The following is a 20,990-nucleotide window of genomic DNA, read 5'->3' on the forward strand; positions in this document are numbered from 1 at the left end:
CCTGGGGTTTCCCAGGGCTGCTTCCCACCCCGTGCCTAACTCCAGAACATGGCTTTCCCCGAAGGTCTGTGTTTCAGTTTCATGAAACATTAGCTGGTGAGAGTCTAGCTCCTTTTTAGCATTTATGGTGGGGTCACTTCACTGCAGTGAACCATAAAAGACACTGGAGTGGAGTTAGACAGAAATGGGAATGGCGTGTGGGGTGTGAGTTCAGGGCTCAGCCAAGAGTCTCTGGGTTTTGGCTGAAAATGTGCAACTGAGCTGTGGGACCCCAGGATTTCATCAGCCTCTGAGCACTCAGGATTCTGGGTCACTGTTATGCTTTAGATCTAAAATGCCCCCCAAAGGCTCATGTGTGCAAACTGATTGAAAGGAATCCAGTAGCTGAATGTGCTACTAGGAGTAAGCCCTGCTTGGAGGAGGTAGGTGGTCAGGGCCAGGGCCTAGAAGGGTATTTCTTTATATTTTTGTCCTGAGTTCCTCCCTTCACACTCCGCTTCCAGGATGCCATGGGTTGAACCACTTTCCTCTGCCTGGTTCTTCCACCTTGCCTTTCCCACCTTGGAGCCAGCTCACCATGGACTGAGACTGTGAGCCAAAGTAAACCTCTCCTCCTCTAAGCTGTAGGTGTCAGGTATTTCATCCCCATCATGCGAAAGTGACCAATACCGAAAAACTGGTTCCAGAGAAGTGGGACATTCCTGCATCTGTACTAACCATGTGGTTTAGAAACCCTGAGAAGTAGTTTGTGGGAGGAGTTTGGAAAGGTTTGAAGATGCCTGCTAGAGAAGCCCCACAATGTTGTAAACAGAGCCTGATGGGTAATTCTGGCTGGAGCTTGGAAGACCAGAATGCTGATAGGAATGTGGACAGTAAAAGCCAAGCTCAGGAAGATTCCATGGGGAATAAGGACTCCTCTGGTAGCTGAACAGAGGCCATGCATGTAACACACTGGGAGAAAAATTTGTCTTCATTTTGCTCATGTCTTTAGACTTTGCAAGAGACTGAGATTAATGGACTAACTGATCTGATAGAAGAAATTTCAAGTCAGCCCAACAGTCAGGCAGTGATATGAGTACTGCTGGCTGCTCTTAGCCAAATATACAGTGAAAATCAGAAGCAAAAGGCAGAGCCAAAAGATATTAAAGTACCTGCAAAGATGGAGCAAAGAGCATGGTTACTGAAAAGATTAAGAAGCCAAGTACTCTGCATCAAGACAATAGGAAAGGTAGCTTGAAGGTATCTCAGAAGTCAGCAAGACCCCACCCTTTGCAGACTTAAAGGTGCAAAAGTATAAAGTTTTCATTTGAGAAGAAAGCCCCTGGACTCCTTGCTGGAGAAGGGCTGCCTAGGAAATTGGTTTCCTTAGATTCATTTCACAGTGCTCCATCATCCAGGCACTCAGAGGCCACTGCAGTCATGATCAAAGGGGGCCTTGCTACTGCTCCCACTGTTGGGCAGAATTTCATGTCATCCACATGGTGCTGGTTTTTCAGGCATGAGAAATGTAAGAGTTGTGGGGTCACAGAGGCTTCCACCCAGATTTCAGAAGGAAGCCTTGGAGGTCAGGCAGCATGCCCTTGAAAGGGTGATGTGTCAAAGTGTGAGAGTGAAGCTGAAAAACAGTGGAGACCCCCAGAAAACTGGAGACCCCAGTAAAGTCAATTGTGTGCTGAGAAAAGCCAGACAGTGAGCAAAGCCACCTTAGAAAAGAGGCCATGTGGGCCATAACCAGCAATACTATAGGAGCAGGGCTGCCCAAGCCCTTTGGAGCTCACAAATCACCACAACCTGCCTCAGCTGCTGGATGTGGAACTATAGGTTTAATGTTTGCCTTGCTGGGTTTTGGTCTTGCTTTGGTCTCATTCCTTTCTACCCCCCCTATTTCTCCCTTTTGGAATGGGAAAGTTTACCCTGTTGTGCCACTGTATGTTGGAAGTATTTGACTTTCTTTTTGATTCTTACAGGTGCTCCCAGCTAAGAGTTTACCTTGAGTCTCAGGAGGAACTTTTGATTTAGGATTTTCACCAATGCTGGAACTGCTCAGATTTTGGCAACACTTAGAAATGAACTAAATACATTTTGCATAATGAGATGGACATGAGTCTTTTAGAGGAGTCATGGGCAGAACGTTATAGTTTAAATTAAAAATGTCCCCCAAAAGTCTTGTTTGTTTTTAAGCCGCCTGGATCACGGGGGCACTGTACTCCTCAGTGGATTCATCCATGGCTGAGTTCTGCGGCTGAATGAGCTGTTAGGAGGTGGGGTCTGGTTAGAAGTGCCTCACAGGGGTAGTGACTTGGAAGAAAGTGTTCTTTTCTCTGGTGCTCCTTTTGCTCTCTGCTTCCTGGTCACTTTCCTCCACCGGGCCCTTCAACCATGACATGTCTGGCTTGAAGCTGGCAGCTGTGGACTGAATCAACCATGACCATAAAGTTCTCCTTTAAGTTGTTGGTCTCAGGTATTTTTTCCCAGAGACAGGAAGGCTAGTACAGTCATTAAATGGGGCTGTGGTTACAGGCTTGCAGAAGCTACAGGAACAAGAGGGAATGCAGTGGGGTGACAGTGAGAACATCATCTGACATCCACTCACAGGGTTGGCTTGTGCACTCCTGCCAAGCAAGGTCATGGGCAACCACAGGCCTTGAGGGTGTGGGCTCCTGACCTGGAGATTCGAGCCACACTGCCTACCTGGAGTAGTCAGGATGCCCAACGCTGCCTGCTCCCCACTGCCCCCAGAACTTCAGTGGAAGATGGCTGAGGTCAAAGGAAGCTGCTCCAGACCTCAGGCCCAGGAAAGCTTGGCTTCCAAAGGGCTTTTGACATAGCTGCTCAGTGAGGGAGAACTTTGGGAGAACCAGTCCCGTGAGCTGTGTGTAGACAGAGTCCCTTCAATGGTGTAGGACGGGGGCTACCTCACCTGAGACCTGCGCTCCACAAGAGCCCTGGGAGCACCTCTGTCACCCTCCATCATGACCAGATCACTTGTCCCTAGTCCTGGTGACCTTGAGTGCCCACAGGGGATGGCCACAGCCCCTGGGCACACAGCACCATTCAGTTCTCAGGGCCCCCATCCCTGGCTTCTGCTCTGGGAGGCTCCAGAGACAGGCAGGAGAACCAGGGTGGCCCAGCCTGAGGCAACCTCAGATCTCTGACTGGGTTCTCACCCCTCCTCTCTGCCTGGCTCCCCCTTCCCCTGCAAGAAGCAGAGCCTGGCCCCAGAGTTAGGGGACCTCCTTCCTGTCCCCACGAGTCCACAACTGGAGAAGCCGTGCTGGGAGGAGAAGAGAGACCAATGTATCTTTGGGGGTCCACCCAGGCCGGGCTGCCTAGGAACCAATCAAATGAGGGGGGCCCAGCAACCCACCTTTCTACGATGGGACGGCACAATAAAGAAGGTCTCGATGTTGTGAGCCTTCAGGAAGCTGTTCCTCTCATGGCCATGGCCCGGTTCCACCTCATAGTCCCCATTCAAGCAGGCAAGGGTTGTCTTTGTGATGTGAACCTTCCTGTGGGAAAAGGATGCGGAAATGTACTGGTGTCGCGCCCTGCCACTTGGGGACCACAGGTTCAGGGTCCCCACACGTCTGGACATCTGGGAAAGGGGAGGGAGGCTCCAGCTGACAGGCAGGCAAGTGAGAGAGGGCAGGACAGGAAGACAGAGAAGGGACAGTGGAGGCCAAAGAGGAAGAAGGTCAGAGGGAGGAGAGAGGAGAGAAAGGAAAAACTCCAGAGGATGCAACAGAGAAGACGGGCAAGGAAAAGAGGGGGCAGGGAGGAAGAGGCCCAGTCAGAATGGATCGGAAGCTGCACAGGTGCCCTCCATTGAGAGCACTCGGCCAGGCCCCACCCAGGCCCCAGCTTACCCCGGCAGCCCAGCAGCCTCCATGACATTGGCCAGGGTCACGTCATTGGACCACACGTCGTACTGCCACTTGCGCAGGCCCAGGACGCCACAGAGGACCCTGCCGGTGTGCAGCCCCACACGCATGTTCAGGTCCACCTCAGTGGCCTCAGCCACAGACCTGCAAGACAGGCGTGGGACGTGCTGAGCCTGTCCACATGGGCCCCCTGGAGCAGTGTGGGCTGTGGGTTCTCTGCTGGCTGCACACGGCCTGAGTGGTGCTGGGATGGGACAGGCACGTGCAGGTCCCTGGCTCGATGTGGACACCAGCCTCTCTGCCCACCCCGCCACCTCTTGGTGTCCATGCTGTCTTTCTGGCCCCTCCACACCTCCTCCTGAGCCCCCACCCACCCAAGGAAGACCCTAAAGGGAACCATATCCCACACAAACCTTGTCCCCAAGGGAAGGGATGCTGCAGAGGCAAACAGAGGCAAAGCAGCTTGGAGAGAACTGAGGACTGGGGGACCCACTGCGGTTTAGTCACTGCTGGTCCTCAAGCCTCAGTTTTCCTTAATATGAACCAGGCTTTGGCTATGTTAGCTCTGCCAATCCCTGAAACCATTTAAACTCTATCCCAGTGCAGCCTCCTGCTGACTCTAGCATGAAAATACCAAGGACGGCACCAAGAAAGACAGCCCACTCTCTGCCTCTATCACTGCCAGGCAGGTGATGATGACAGCAAAACGGCTCAGCCCTTGCTGTGTCCTCAGCCGGCTCCACGCTCTGCCCTGCTGCCCGCACCAGAGACTTCTCTCTGTGGATCGCACTGTGGATCGCGGATAACACTGGGGGTGCCAGGCTGGCTGACCCACCTGAGAAGTCGTGCCTGGCTCACCATTACCCCTACTTCCCCACTCTGGTCCCATCCCCACAGCCCCAGCCCACAGGGGACACACCAGCCATCCCAGGACAGCTGCCTGCTGGCTGCTACCGGAGGACAATACAGGAGGGTATCGTCAGACAGCTCCAAGCCCATCCTGGAAGTCCTGAAGTGAACTCAACTTCAGTAACCTCGGAAGTGTGTGTTCCATAGGTTTATGAAAGAAGTCACTTGGAAGTTAGGATACTAACATCTTTAATACCTGTTTATTTTCATACATTTTTGGATCTCATATTTTTATTTTATTTACTTATTTTAGTAGCAGGAGCAATGCTTCATTTATTTATTTATTTGCTTATTTTTGGTACCAGGGATTGAACTTGGGACCTTATGCTTGTGAGGCAGGCCCTGGAACCACTGAGCTAAATCCCCAGCCCTGGATCTCATATTTTAAATTTTTAACTTTTTTTCCTCACGTTTTTCAGTCTCCAATGAGAGACATTGAAACAAAATTCTAAAGTTAAAATGTCTTTTGAAGCAGGACATGGCACACGTCTGTAATCCCAGCAGCTTGGGAGACTGAGGCAGGAGGACTGCAAGTTCAAGCACAGCCTGGGCAACTTAGGGGCTCAGCAAGACTCTGCTTCAAAATAAAAAAACTAAAAGGCTGGGGATGCAGCTCAGTGTGAAGACCCTGGGTTCAATCCCCAGTACCATCCAAAAACAATTTTTTTAATTCAGAGAAGAAAATGCACAGGGGAAATGTAGACAAGGAACCTGCCAATGGTATTTTGGGGCATTTCTAGCATTTATACTTCTGCAGTCCTAAATGGGTAACAACAGCAGAACTGTAGGGACTCACACACCCCTGTCCTAGACCCCTTCGTGTCCCCTAAACCAGCCCTTCACCCTCTCAGAGCACCAGCCAGCCTCCACCAGGTGCCCTGTGCCCTCTACCACACTCTTTTCTTCAGTGCCTCCAGTAGATTCTGTCACCCAGCTCATGCAGCTGACGTCTGGCCTGCAGCATGCTGGATGGTCACTTCCCAAGCACCCAGTGTCCAGAGCTGTCACTGTGACTGCTCCACTCGGCCCCATTGCTGCTGGAATGTTCAAGTGGCTTCACCTAATTCCAGTGGAACCTCCAATTTCACTTCCAAGGAACCAGAATTTCCACAGCCTTTTGGCTTTCTTTGTCCTATTTGTCTTTCTTATTTGTGCACTCAGGCTGTCATGGTTTCCATCTAGAATGTCCCCCAAAAGACCCATACATTGGAGGAAGGCCTTTTGGAAGGTATTTAGATTATGGAGGCATTTATACTCATTGGTGGATTCATCTACTGATGAGTCCATAGCTGAATCTTGTTAGAAGGTGGGGCCTGGTTGGAGGATGTAGATCACTGGGGATGTGACCTAGAAGGGTGTATTTTTCCCCTGGACTCTCCTCCCTCCCACCAGCCTTCTCTCTGCTTCTGGCTGCAGTGGTCACCTAGAGCAGCTTTCCTCCACCAAGCCATCCACCATGATGTTTGTGCCCTGTACCTGCCTTCCATGCATAGACTGAACCCTCTGAAATCATGAGTCAAAATAAACCTCTCTTCCTTGAAGCTGCAGGTATTAGGTATTTTGTCCCAGGGATAAGAAAGTGACAAAGACACAGGCTCTCTTATTTATTTCAAGCATCTTCAGTGCAGACTTGGGCTCACTGTCCACAGGCCTGATCTCTACCTAGGTCTGGACACCAACAGCGAAGTCATAAGGAAGTAGCAGACTCCTAGGAACAGGGCCTCATCAGCTGCTGGCAGAAAGTGGCAGAGCTGAAGCCCAATCATGACTATACTGCAGTTCAAAAATGAAAGGACAGACAACTGTACTTTTGCTCATTTGCTCAGCAAACATCTACCAGGCTTACTCCTTCATCTACTGCTCAAAGCACTGTGGCAACAGCTGTGGTAAAGAAACGGTGGTCCCTCTGAAGGTCGACTCACTCTCCTCTAGGCAAAACTGACCACAGCAGTCTCAGCTCTACCCCAGAGTGGTGGAAAGTGGAGCAAATGGTTTCACACCCATGTGTTCAAACTCATGCCCCCAGCTCGGCTCTTCACTTCCTCTCCTGGCTGAAGCTTACCCATCTGTAAAAACACAAGTTCTCAGCTTGAAATATACAACTTCAGAGTTTCCAGATCCCCTAAAATATTAAGGAAAGCCATATGTGATGGACATAGATGCCAATGCACACCAGCACTCTCTACCCCACAGGAAGTCGATCCCTATGTTTATCCCCAGGTCTGGCTCTGAAAACTAGAACTCAATAACAAGATGAAATAATCCCCAAAGTTACTCTCTGTTATGGATCTAAACTGATGTCCAAAAGGCTTATGGGTACAGAGGTGGGGCCTTTAGAAGGTGATCAGATCATGAGGGCACTAATGATCAAGTGGGCTAATCTGTTGATGAGATCACAACTTATGGCACTATCGGAAGATGACAGCCCATCCAGGAGGCATCCAGGAGGTAGGGCCTAGATGAAGGGAGTAGATCATAGGGAATGACACTGGGGACTATATCTCATCCCCAGCCCCTGGCTGCCATGAGATGAGCAGCTTCCTTCCATCATACCTTCCACTATGATGGTTCTGCCTTGCCACAGGCCTACATGCAATGGAGCCAGCAGACCATAGACTGAAACCTCTGAAACCAAGAGCCGAAACCAAGAGCCAAAACAAAGCTCTCTTTCTTTAAGTTGCTTTATTTAAGTATTGTGTCACATAAAGCTAACCTACACACTCTCTGCTAAGAAAGTGAGGTCTTCTCCATGGCTCACACCCACAAGCCATCTTATGAAAAAGAAGGGAGTTGTTGGCGACAGACCAGGGGCTGGGAAACATGTCCCGTGAGTGTCCCTTCTCACAGGACTCAGCACTCCAGCCTTAGGGGACCACTGAGATCTGCTGACCACCATGGAGCCTGCGTGCTGTTCTCCCTGACTCAGAGTGGGTCAGGAGGAAAAGCATATGCCATTTTCTGCTAATGTAATTCAGGATAGCAAATGAAAAATACAGAGACCACAAGCAAGGCCATGCTTGGTTAAGTCCATCTAGCAAGATGGTGCCCTGATTGGGGGTCACAGGAACAACAGTGAGGTCCCTGCCTCCCTATCGCCCAGGCCAGCAGAGGTTCCCCTGAAGCAGACACATGTGGCCCCACTCCTACAGCTATGCAGGACTACATGCAGCAGAGGGGCTCCTTCTCCTCCAGGCTGGCTCCTCATGTCTGGGAGCTGATTCTTCCCTCCCACGTGGACCCACTTCATCTGAGAGCCCACTTAAGCCTCATAACCACTCAGAGATGCAAACATCATTTCATTTTACAGTGAAGAAAATAAAGGATTCAGAGAATATGAGAGCCAGGATCTGCAGGCTCATCTGCTTCCTGGGGACCAGAAGTTTCCAGTCCACTCAGGAAAAGAGGAGTTTTGGGCCAGCTGTGGGAGTGGAGGGGACCAAGCAGGAAAGGGATGGGCACAGATGTCATGGGGAGCACGGCACAGGGCAGGGGTGACTCAGGCCTCCACTGGCCTCCTGCACCTTCCATCCCAGAGTCCCGCATACACGCAGCTTGCAGAACAGAACCCAGCACCCAGAGATGGAGATCTGGGTGCCTCAGACAGGCCCTCCCAGCACCCAGAAGGTCAGAGGCAGAGCTCTGTCCCTGGGACCAGAGCATCACAGGATGATGCCCCATCCCACTGCCCCAGGCAGGTGGCTTCCGTCTGCAGCAGGAAGGAAGATGGGTCGGGAAGTTTCCCCACTGCCCCACAAGTTTGCTTCCTGGGCTGCTCTTGCCTCTGAAGATCTGTGTGGCCCTAGCAAGTCTCAAGGGCTCAATTTCTCCATCAAACGGGAGAGTGCACTTCACGACAGACACCCTGGCTCTGACCAAGGGCACCCTGACAGGGACAGAGTCCTGAGTGTCAGACCAGTCTCCCAGTTGTGTGCCTGGGGCAGTGGGGTTCAGCCCCACATCCTGAGGGCTCCTTTCAAAAGCCTGACCATGCACACAGCACTGTAATATACTGGTGTGTTGTCCACAGCAAGCAGTCCTGGTGTGGGCACTGCTGGCAAAACTGAGGTCAGAAGACCGAGCTGACAACTCAGAGGATTCCCATGGACACAGACATACATCCCAAACAAAATGTAAGGAGAGGTCACAGGAGCTTCACCTCCCAACTCGGGACCGTGGGACCCAACGCCCTCCCATGGCTGCCTAGCCTTGGACAGGTTCCTGGACAGCACGGCACTTACGTGATGGTGTCAATCATGTCGAGCCCCATCTCCACGCAGCAGTGGGCATGGTCGGTCTTGGGCTGGGTGAGGCCGGACACACAGTAGTAGCAGTCCCCGAGGATCTTGATGCGGCGACAGTGGTTCTCCTTCAGGGACAAAGTACACGGTCAGCTCTGCTTGCTCAGCACACTAGACGTGGTGACCACTAAGCATCGGGACATGTTACCATAGTCCTGGGCAGTCCTGGGGGTCATGGTCATCCGGCTGCTGGGACCACATTCATGCTGATGGTCCCCTCATTTCCCCGGATCCCTTTTCTCCTGGGTTGTCCATCCCTCCCGCCCTCTCCATGTGCCCAACATAAAAATCCTTTAAAGTCCAGGTGTAAGGCCACCCAGGAATAAGGGACACAAGCATATGGCTACCACTGTGGGGAATCTGCCCTGACCCACTAAATTCACCCAGTGCCCCCTGAAAACCAACACAGAGGGCCACGGGCAGCACAAGGTCCCCCAAGAAGGCCAAGCCAGGCCCAGCCAGGTGTCCCTACAGCTCTTGCTGTCCCCACCCTGGGGAACACTTCTAGAAGCCACTTCCTGCTGCTGAATGTCCATTCCCTCTTAGATACAAAGATACAAAGAAGAATCTGAGTCTCCTTTCTCTGAAATGCATGGGCTACACATATGTCAGAGCTTGGAATTTTTCAGATTTCAGAATACTTGCATAGACTTAACTGGTGGAGCACCCTTAACCTGAAACCTAAAATTAATTTCAAAATCTAAAAGATTTCGAGTGTCAACATGGTGCTCGAAGTTTCAGAATTTGGAATTTCCGGATCGGGTATCCTCAGCCTGTAACACCACTTCTGTGGGCGTCTCCCCCGCCCCCTGAATTCACACAGCGCCCCAGTGCAGAGGGTCATACGGTTCCTTTCAGGAAGCACAAACTCCCTCAGGAACAAGGAGGATCAAGAGAGGCAGCCCAGCACTGTTCTACCTGACATGTGACTTGCTTTTATTTCAAGGAAAGAACTAAATAGGAGTTCTAAAGCGTCTCCACCTCATATACCTTATATCACCAATAATGCAGCTTGAAACATGCATGAATGCATTTAGAGGAAACAGGAAGCCTATCTGCATGTTAGCATAAATAACATTTTATGAAAACTATGATATTTCCTCTGCCTAAAATACAGGAGTGGGAAGCTGTGCCATTCACGCCCATGTATCTCTAACTCCCATTTTCGGAGAGACAGCTGGATGCGAGGATCCACAGCAGCATTCACCCTTTGTGCTGGACTCGGGTCACAGACGCCAAGAAGCACACAGCTTCACAGGCATACAGCCAGACGAGAAAGGACCTCCACGACCCCAAGAGAGCCGCACAGAGACAGAGACCCTGAGCTGAGAGCACACCCATGGCTTATCTCTAACTCTGCCCTCCCGTTCTCTACCCCAATCTGATTTTCTCAAATGCAGCAAGTTAGCAAGTGCCAGGCTGAGCTGGGGGCCAACAAAGCGGCTGGATGGCCAGCCCACCCGGGACCATGCATGGACAGATCTCCCGGTCCTGGGCCGGTGGCTATCCCCAGCACTGTTCTGAGCTGTCCGGGCCTCAGTGCTGCAGGGGCCTTGAGGAAGTGACATCATGAGCTGTGCAGATGGCCCCATGCCTGCTCCCCACCCCGCAGAGGACTGTCACCATGGGCTGGCAAGGGTATCGCCTTTGATTACAATCCCACAGAGTTCTCCAGAGAAGGAGGCATCGACACAGGCTGTGACCAGGGACAGAGGTGCCTGGGGCCCCTCGAGACGACCCCTGCTCAGTGCTCAGTGCGGCTGAAGTGTGCGGAGTCCTCAGGAACCACGGGCAAAGCCGTCCAGTACTGACGACGGGCACGGTCCACACGGCTAGACTTCCCCGGCAGATGAGGGCTACGCGCTTTCTGCAGGAAGTGTCCCCATCAGCTGCCGTATAACAGCAGTGATCACCTGGAACCCAGTCCGTGCACACTCACAAATACACATACACATGCTTACACATACACACACAGGTGCACAATTCCAGCTCCTCCAGCGTCACACGTGAGTCTTCAGAAACTGCCTGAAATGCAGAGCCCAGGCCCCTCAAGGCTTCTCCTGGGCCCTCCCAGCTTTGGCTTCCTGTCTGACCTCCGCCACACTGACCCTGGGGAACACAATCCAGAACAAATATTGGGGACATTGCTTGGTTTTGTTTTTAATTTCAAAGGTTCTGGATTCTGTCAGCAAGCTTAAGAGATCAAAAAAGAAGTTTTGATTGCTTCTGACGATTTTGATTTTTAGACTCTTCTCCACGAATACAGAAAGCTGGCGCTTGAGTCACTGTGGGAAGCATGGTTGGGAGTGGGATGGTGGCCTTGTGGCTCTGTGTCCCACCAGGAAGAATAGAGAAGAGGAGGAGGAGGGTAGGAGGGGCTCTGAGAGGTTCAGCCCTTGGGACTCTGCTGTCCCTTCGTTTCCAATCACAGAAGCATCAGGACTGTCAGGCGAATGCCAGCAGAGAGCTCCCATGCTTGGCTTCCCAGGTATGGCCTGAAGGGTGTCAAGCAGGCTCAAGTGGCCCTGCCTGAGTAGGCACCCACAGGGGCTGGGGACCTAGGATAGCAGAGACCCCCCCACACACACACACACACCAGCACACTCTGACCCTGCCAGGACCCAGCAGGCAGAGAAGGCTGGGGACTTCAGAGGCTCAGTTCCATGCAGAAACGATAGAATTCAAAAATACCGTCCCACAAGTCCAGGAGGAAGCAAAGAGTAAGGGGCAAGAAGCTGCTGCTGACTTCAGAGCCCTAAGATGTGGAATCCAGAGAGCCAGGGGGACCCTGCACTACACCCCCGTTCTGAGAGAGCAGGTAACTAACTCCCTGGCTACCCCAACGGAAGGGGAAGGTAAGGAGGTCAACCTTGAATTAATTTCATTTGTGCTGCAAAGTGACTACATTCAAAACCCAAGCCACCCAAGTCCTGGTAACTTCGTAACATGAAAACTATTTCTCTGCTGCAGTGTGTAACCTGCTGGGTCCACTGCCCATGTGTAACCTGGTGGGTCTGCAAAGTTAAAAAGCAGAGCCCTGAAACGCACCCAGTGGCTGCTGCCAGAAGATAGGCGGAACCAGCAGTTCCAATGTGCATCATTCATTCCCCACAACTGCTTTTCTTGAGCCCCATGATGAGCTGGCCACTTTGCTGAGCACGGAATACACAAGGGCGAAAGAAAAGGAAGTAGCTGTGCTTCCACAGAGCTTCCCCAGGGGTAAGCAGGACAAAGGCGGAGAAGCTCAAACCCAGACCTCTGCAGACAGCTGTCCACCAGCAGGGACCACAGAGGCGGTCCTCTTCTGAAAGGACAAGAGGAGCCTGCCCTGTCATCAGGGGAACTCTCAGGAACACGGTCACACACACATTTGCTCCTGGGGACCAAGGAACAAAGGAGGAGTGAGCGAAACTCAGCGCCTGAGATGGGGTGTGAGGCAAAGTCAAAAGGGCCTTATTTCCTAGCCATGTTTTGTCTTTAGTGAGAGCTGCTTTGACCCTAGTTAGGCCACCTCCTTCCTTGGAAGCTTCTACAGGGACCTGCCTGCCGCCTTTGAGAGGTTTCGGGCTATACAAGCCTTCCTCTTTGCTTCCCCAGAACAGCAAGAAATTCTACCCTGTGTGCTGTCACTGTAAGGCTGGAGCACAAGCCCCAGAAAAAACCGACCCCAATGGTACGGGCTCCTTCACGATGTCTGTCTCAAGCTGAGCAAAATTACCAAGGGCTGAGTCAGTAGCAGGAAGAGCTGGTAACACCAAGCGCTACGTGAGGGGCTGGGATGACTGGTGACGGGAAGAGAGACGGCAGGCAGGGTGGGCGTCTTTCAGTGCATCTCCACTCAGGAGTTTTCAATATGGAACCCAACCCAGCAAGTATCTTATGTACCTGAAGATTAAAAACAGTGCTACCTAAAACTCCAAGCCAAATTGAAAGACACCCGCTACCACATCAGCAGCTTGACCACACGGAAGGAAAAAAATGATTCTGAGGGGCTTGAAACACGTATCTCACTGCAGATCGGGTGGGGAGGACAGAGAACCACAAATAAAGGTCCAAGTGCACTCGGCGGTCTCATTCTTGATGGCAGTAGCGATTTTACTTTGAAGCTACTCCATACAGAAGAATGAAATAAGGGACAACACTACAGTATCTTTGTTCATTTTGTGGTGCTTTAACAGAATACTCGAGACTGGGTGACTTACAAAGAACAGAGGTTAACTTTTTACAGTTCTGGAGGCAGGAAGGCCAAGGTTGACGGGCCCACATTTGGTGAGGGCTTTTGTGCTCCTAGGGTGGGAGGTGGGAGAGCAAAAGAGTGTGTGTGTGTGTGTGTGTGTGTGTGTGTGTGTGTGTGTGTGAGAGAGAGAGAGAGAGAGAGAGAGGGAGGACTGGGCTTGGCCTTCTAACAACCCACTCTCTAGATAACTAACCCACTCTTGTAATAACAACACTAATCCATTCTCCAGGCCAGAGTGCTTCTGGCCTAATTACCCCTAGTGAGGCCTCTCCTCCCAACACTGTTGAATTAGGAAATAAGTTTCCAACACATGGACTTTGGATGACACATTCAAACCAGGGCACTATCATTACTATCTTCAGCATCAAAGAAAAGATACAAATATAACAATCAAGGCAGTGAAGTAAAGTAAATTGGAAATGTCAATATAAATTCGTAATTTATTTTCCTTTTTCTAATAAAATCTCCTATCTCTGTCCCCTAAAAAAGCCCTAGATCACTGACAACCCAGACTATGAGGTTATAAAGTAGGGTTCTGGGACAGTAGCAAGATGTGTCTGAGGCAGGACACCCTACTGTCCCTAAGATGGCCTCAGAGGCCAGGGGCCATCTCAAAAGAAGGAGAAGACAGCCCGAATGGGCCCCCACCTTCCAACATGGGAATCTGAGCACCAAAACTTGAAAAAAGATGGCAAGGGTCAGAGCAAAGCAAATTTTTTAAAGCCCACAAGTTTATAATAGGTCACTGGTTCATTACTTTGAAAATGGAAAGAATCGAGTATTCATTATTTTGAGGATAACCAAAGAGATCATGAGGAAACATTCTTCTTTTTAAAAAAAGAAATGATGAGCTAATAAATGCAGAAGTGATAGAACTAAACTCTGCCAATTTGCAAACCCCAATGAAATGTGAAATCCTGGCAGTGCTTACAAGGCAGCTGCTGTAGGACCACTGGGTGCAGTGCGGAGGGGCCATGAGGGGCGGGTCACACTGGCTACACCTGAGTCCTCAAGAACTTCAACCAGGCAAGGAGAGAAAAGCAGCTAGCGCCTCCTGCTGGGGAGAATCAACAGGAAGCTCACAACTGTAGAAGAACAGACAGATCCAAGAAGCATGCATGATCTACCAGTTCCTAGGCTGATGAGGTGGTGGGCGAGCATCCAACATGAAACCCAACACAAAGGATGGGTGTTATGGTTTGGATCCTAAATGTCCCCCCAAAAGCTCATGTGTTGAAGGCCAATGGCACTATTAGGAGCCAATGGAGCCTTGAGGAGGTGGGGCCTATTTGGAGGAAGCAGCTCAGTAGGGGTGGACCCTTGAGGATTTTATTAGGACCCGTTCTCCTTTTGTTTCCTGGCCAGCATGAGGCGAGCAGCCATGCTGTCCCCCGGCTCCTTCTGCCCAGGGGCAGACCTCAACGCTTCCTGTGTGACCTAGGGACTGTGACTGATAAACTTCAGTCAGTGATGTCGGCTTCTCTCTGTTCTCACTCACCTCACTGTATAAATTAAAATCCCACAGGACAATTGAGACACAGGTCCATCTCATTTATATCCTGATCGGACTAAACCAGTCATGTTTGAAAGAAGGGTAAGCGAGGCCCCGGCTGGGGGTCAGAAAAGACGCGGCTGTCACTGGTTTGGCTGGGGGGATAATGGTGGCGTGGTGGTGGCAGAAACATCCTCAGACGGCACAGCAGTGCACTGAAGGATTTATGCTTGAAGTAAGGTGGTGTCTAGGATCGGGGAAGAGATAAAGGGCAGGGACCAAAGAAGACTGGCCCCACTTAACCACCGTCCAAGTACAATATGGGTGTGTGGGGTCATTCCGAATTCTACCTCAGCACATGTTTGAATATTTTCATAACAAGCTTTAAAATGTCAGGCTCCTGACAAGGTGCAAGGTTGGCCCCTCGTATCCCTGTCAGACAGAAACATGCTGGTCCGCGGTGGGATTCGGCAGCTGTTTTCTGAATGAGCACCAGCGACCAGGGCTGCCCAGTCCCCGGCTAGTGGCCTGGGGTCTCAACGTCCCTCCGGCTGTGGGCGGCGCTCAAACTGCCCCAACTGACCCGCCTGCCTCTCACCCCGGCCTCACCTCCCCGCCTCCCGCTAAGCAGCTCCCCTCAACTCAACATTAAGCCAGCTTCTCCTCCTCCATCTTCCCGCTCTGTGACACCAACATGCACGAGGGGCGCCATGTTGTCCTCACCCTTCCACTCCAGGGGGAAATTCCACCCCATCCTCCCCCGGGAGCACCATCCCCCATGAAGGGCGCCAGGTTCTCCTCCCCCACTTCCTGTCTACCTGGCCCCACCTCCCAGGGATGCCCCGCCCCGCCCCGCCTGTGCGGGCAGTGCCTGTGGCGGGCGTCCCCTCTGCACGCTGATCGCACCCTGTTAAGCGTCTTATTGGGTCAGGTCCTGCTTTTGCACAACTGCAGAACCCAGAGTTGCCCCTCCTGAGCCGCCAGCGCCTAGACAGTCCTCTCCCCCATCCCTCTACCCCAGCCAGCTCAGTGCTTGGCCAGGGTGTGCCACGCACGTCTGTTCCTAGGACACCATCGACAGTGAAGACAGCTCGATCACAAACTCCAGGCCTCCACCAGAGCCAGGGGTTGAGCAGCTCATAGAACAGGGGTGTTGGAGCGGGGCGGGGGGGGGGGGGGTGCGGGCTGTGGAGATCCTTCTAGTGTGCCCTCCTATTTCACAGGCAGGAAAACAGAGGCATGAGCAAGAAGGGTGATGTGGCTGAGTCCCTGAGGCTTCCTGGCCCGTCCTGCCCTTTGAATTAGGGCGACACAAGGTTCCATGATGGCCAAGACCCAATGGGTGCAGGAAGGATGGAAGTGAACCCGCTCTGAGTGAAGGACCCTAGTTAGCAAGACGGACTCCATATTGCTGCTGAACAACCCACCTGCCTGCCCTTTAGATGAACTCAAAAGGAGGAAGCTTAGAAACCTCCTCCCCTTAGAAAGTCTCTTAGAAACAACAATTAATCAACTATTGTTTTACAAATGTTCTAACAGCAGGACATTCCGCTTCTGTACCTTTTGCTTGCTTTACTAGTTCTATCCCATAGGGGGGCCTAGAAACTGTTGGCCTCAAAGGTGTATAAAATATGTTGATCTTCCCCAGTCAGGGCTTGAGTCCGATGCTCGGCTCGGGTCCCGGCCGGTAATAAACTCCTGTATGGATTTAATATCAGTCTCTGGTTGGTTCTTTCTCACTGGGTGCAACACTGAGGAGCTTCAGCACGGCAGGGACAGCACAGGCTCTCAGCCCAGCTTGCATGAGTCCCTTTTGGAAATATCCACCGTAAAAACAAAATAAGTACAAAGCAAGCACCTCCTGAACACAGGCCATAACAATGTCCTGTGTCAGCAATGCCAGATGGAAGAAAATGGCGGGCTTGCATCATAAAGCTGGGCATTTGCCTTGTGGTCTGTCCCCAGGAGGCTCGCTGATGTGTCAGCCTGAAGGAGGATTCCTCAGCTCAGCAAGAGTGCTCCGCTGCTTTCCCTTGAATACAAATGATCTGCACTTAAACTCTCATTAAGTTCTTGCTTATTTGCTTCCCTGTGATTGGGCCCTTGTGGATCGGAAAGCGTCCTAGTGTGCCCATGTCTGGGGACAGCACCAAGCTTCAGAGGTGTCAGCAGACCCAGCATGCCCCACCGCATCAGTCACATAGAGGGTGTCCTCGAGCCCAGTCCAGGGGAGGAACTGTTTCACGAGGCTGAGAACCGGCTGATATCCATCCTGAGTCTGGGTCCACCCCGTGACACGTGCCAGGCTGACAGCTAGCAGTATGAGGATGTGCTCTTGTCGGGGATGGGCCCCTGGAAGCGTCCTGGGAGTCACGACCAGAACTAGCAACCTCTGTTCCCATCCCACTGAGGAATGGGGTCAGGACAAGCTCCAGGCCTGGTCGACAGAGGCCGCCCTGAGCTTGGCTTATCTCAGTGGATGGTGTCCTGTGAACACACCATGCCACCCTTTGGCTCCTGCCACCACGTGAGGGGACCGTGTGCCCAGTCCCACCAGCTTCTGGTCCTGTTTGGCTAAGGCAGGAAGTAAACTTTCAGCTCGATGGAGACTAGCCCAGGGGACACCAGGGCCCATCAGAACTTCAGCCAGGCAGCCCCAAGTGCACAGAAACATCTGAGCCAGAAAGCGCACTCTCTCAGCTGAGAACCACCCTTCTCCTCTACTCCTCAGGAAGAGGGTGCAGCCTTTCCCAAACAGGGTCCCACGGCACCCAGCCCAGGGCACCCATGGGGCACCCCAGGAGAAGGGGTCCCCTCTAACCAAGCCATTAGGAAGGTAGTCAGCAGCTTCACTGGAGGATCTCCAGACTGCAGGATGCGGCATCCAAAGGCCCGGACCACCCTCTTGGTCTCTCTCCACACCCGTGAGTCTGCACCAGGCCCTCCCCACCCCTGTGGCCCCCTGCAGTCAGACCCCAGGATTGCCCTGAGACACAAGGCTGGCAGCCTCACCCCTCAGTGACCTCCACCTGGCCCCGCCCGCCCTGCCCTGTGCTCTGATGACCCCCGGCTGTGTGCAGCTGCATAGCACCTGGGCTGGCTCCCTCCCCTCCTTCACGGATGGGATGCCCCCCCCCCCCGCCATACGCCTCCATCAGCACCACTGTAACAGCGCTGATTCCCAAGGGGCTAGTGCTCCATCCGAACCACTGCCCTCAGCGACCTTGCCCTTCCTGGAGTGAGGCTGGGGCAGAAAAGGGGACGCAGGCTCATCCTATGCGGCCCGCTTATGTCCTGAAAGGGCAGAGATGGTAGGGGCCGGGTCCAAGGAATCCCCACCCAACAAGCCTGGAACCTGGGCACCCGCCCCACTCCTGCCTTCTACCGCCAAGACTGGAGATTTCCTGGCCATGGCCAGTCATCCTAGCTCTGACCACCAGTGCCAGGGAGGGCGTGCTGGATGAGCCAGCGCGGGCGCTTCTACTGTGGGGCAGCAAGGCCCACCCTGAGCCCTGGCCTGAGGCCTGCAGGGCTGGTGCAGTTTACCCCACACATGCCATGGACAGCAGGAAAATGACAGCCAGGAGAGGGGTGTCACTCTGCAAACGTGGCCTCCCTCGGCCAGGTGCGGTCTGTGGGCTTGTGCAGCTGGGGTCACTTGTCCCAAACTCCAGCACAAAGCAGGCCAAGGGCAAAGGCCTGGCATGGCCTCGCTCCAGCTGAGGACAGATGAGGCCGCCTTACCGTGGCTAACTCGTCGAACTTGCCAAAGAGCTCGTTCAGCAGCTTCACCAGCTCCTGTGCTGTGCACTGGGATGCCAAGCCCGTGAAGCCCACGATGTCCGCGAACAGGATGCTGTGCAGGACAGAAAGACAGAAGGATCCCTGAGGAATGACAACCCGGGCTTGCAAACGTCCCACCTGCCAGCCCCATTGGAAGGCAGCACCCTCTCCTCAGTGCAGGCTGGAGACAAAGGCTTCCTCTCTTTTCTCCCGTTTCACAGGGAGAAGACTGAGGGTCAGCGTGGCCCCAGGATGGGGATTCCTCTCCTGGTCACCCAAGCCTACGTGAGCCCCTGGGACATTCAGAGCCTGCATCCCGTCCTCCAAGCGGACCCTTCACATTGCACAGGGAGATCAGCCTGCTGTCACTAGCACTGCCCCTTCTCCAGGGAGGCCAGGTGAGCACCAAGCAGCAGCAGCAAGCCTGTCCGCCCCACCTCCAGTGCTGGGGATGGATGCTAGGAAAATGCTCTACCCCTGAACTACACTCCTGGCCCAAGACATGTCTTAAAACATGGTCCTGATCATCTATTCACCCTTGTTCCAGGTGCTCTTGGCTCTTTAGCCCTGGAACTTCCCAAGTCTACACCCCCCAGTGCTCCTCTAGGGAAATCATAGACACCAAGTAACAGAGGGTGTCACCCAGGAAGAGCCAACCCAGGAGGGGCAGGAAGAAGCAGGTGCTCTTGGAGCGGGACCCTACGGACTGCCTGGTGTCACCAGCTACAGCCAGGGCACTCAGGTGACATGTCCATTCCTCACTCAGATCCAACCCTTCCTCTGTAAGATGAGAATAAAATGAGAGTCCATCCTAGTGACAGCTTAGCCACTGTTTAGACTTATGAACAAGGGTTATCGCTCATCCATTCCTCCACTTGCTCATCTGACAAGTGTTTCCCAGGAGTGGATAGACCAGCAATGTTCTGGGTTCGTGGCACTTCACAGTGAAGAAAAGGTTCAAACACACATCGCTGCCCTCAGGAGGTGTCCATTCTATTCAAAGCAGGGGGTCATTTAACGTAAATCAAAGGTGGCACATCTAACAGTCTGTCACTGCAGCAGGGGAGATGGGTGTGCAGTTGCGTGTCCTGTTACCTAAATGCATGAGGTGACTTCTCCAAGACAGGAGGTGGCAGGTGCATGGAAACCAGGATGACAGGGTCCCAGGAGGTGGCAGGTGCACAGACACCAGGAGGACAGGGTCCCAAGGGAAGGGAACAGCACACACTGCTCCTGTGAGTTTTACTGGATACGGAATTCTTTTTATCTCAGCCTTTGAATACACTTTTGTCCACTTCTGGCCTCCTGGGTTTCTGATGAGAAACCAGCCAAAAGTGATACTGAAGCTGCTCGCCCATGCAGCGCTGTTTCTCTCTTGCTGCTGGAAAGATGTCTCCGTACCTTGGAGTTTGTTTGGTGAGGGTGTGTCTTGCTGTGCATCTCCTGGAGCTCATTCTCCTTGGAAATCAGTGAACTTCATGGATGTGTAAGTTAATGTTTTCCAAAAACAGGGGCATTTTTGGCCATCATTTCTCCTGATATTCCTTCTGCCCCTTCCTCCCCCTGTCCTCTGGGACGTGATGGTGTTTTACAGGCCTTGGGATTCTCTTAATTTCTTCCATCCTTTTCTTCATCCCATTCTTCAGGCTAGAAAATCTCCATGGGGTTCTTTTTCTGCCACTCAAGTCAGCTGCTGAGCCCTCTAGCAGATTTTTCACTTCATTTATCATATTTGTCAAATTTGGAGTATGTATTTGATTAATTGGTTTTTTAAATAATTTATGGTCGCTATTGCTGTCCTCTTAATGAGAAGTTATTTTCATGATTTCTGGTTGTGTTAGTTACTTTTCTCTCTTGCTGAGACAAAATACCAGCACCAAAAGTTAAGGGGGAAGGGGTTTATTTGGCTCACAGTTTGTAGAGGTTTCAGCCCCTAATTGGCTGGCTCTGAGGCTGGAATGGCAAGGAAGCGCTGCAGAGGAGAAGCAACATTGCACCCATACAGTAGCAAAAGCATCAAGCACTTCACCGCATCTTTCTGCCCCTTTTATCCCATCCAGACTACCAGGATTAGGGCAGTGCCAGACCAGTCACTCCTGTGTAGTGGTTTAGTAATCACACGCCCTTAACCCAGCATCACACATTCCACATTCAGCTACTTCTGACAGAATGAGGCTCTGGGGAGACATCCAGGTCCAAACCATAACACTTCCCTTGTCTCTGGGACAAAATACCCAATACTCCCACCTTAAAGGAGGAGAGATTTATTTTGGCTCATGGTTTCAGAAGTTTCAGTCCATGTTTGGCTTGAACACAGAAAAGACAAGGTAGAAGGGCCTGAGTGGAGGACAGCTGCTAGCATCATGGCAGCCAGGAAGCAGAGAGAAAAT

General features: G+C 52.2%; 1 protein-coding gene across 1 annotated transcript in view; it reads right to left on the bottom strand.

Annotated features, from left to right (window-relative positions):
- Adcy1 (adenylate cyclase 1) overlaps positions 1-20,990 on the bottom strand; it is an 88,129-nt gene that overhangs the window by 35,563 nt on the left and 31,576 nt on the right. The window contains exons 4-7 of the mRNA XM_013070432.3: positions 18,562-18,673; positions 9,029-9,156; positions 3,867-4,025; positions 3,368-3,509 (exon numbers count right to left, since the gene is read on the bottom strand). Coding sequence (XP_012925886.2) covers positions 3,368-3,509; positions 3,867-4,025; positions 9,029-9,156; positions 18,562-18,673 — 541 coding nt within the window. The remainder of the gene's footprint in view (positions 1-3,367; positions 3,510-3,866; positions 4,026-9,028; positions 9,157-18,561; positions 18,674-20,990) is intronic.

The sequence above is a fragment of the Heterocephalus glaber genome, unplaced genomic scaffold, assembly GCF_053883595.1.
Source record: "Heterocephalus glaber isolate CG9 unplaced genomic scaffold, H.glaber_assembly_v1.0 deba00001610, whole genome shotgun sequence".
NCBI lineage: Eukaryota > Metazoa > Chordata > Mammalia > Rodentia > Bathyergidae > Heterocephalus > Heterocephalus glaber.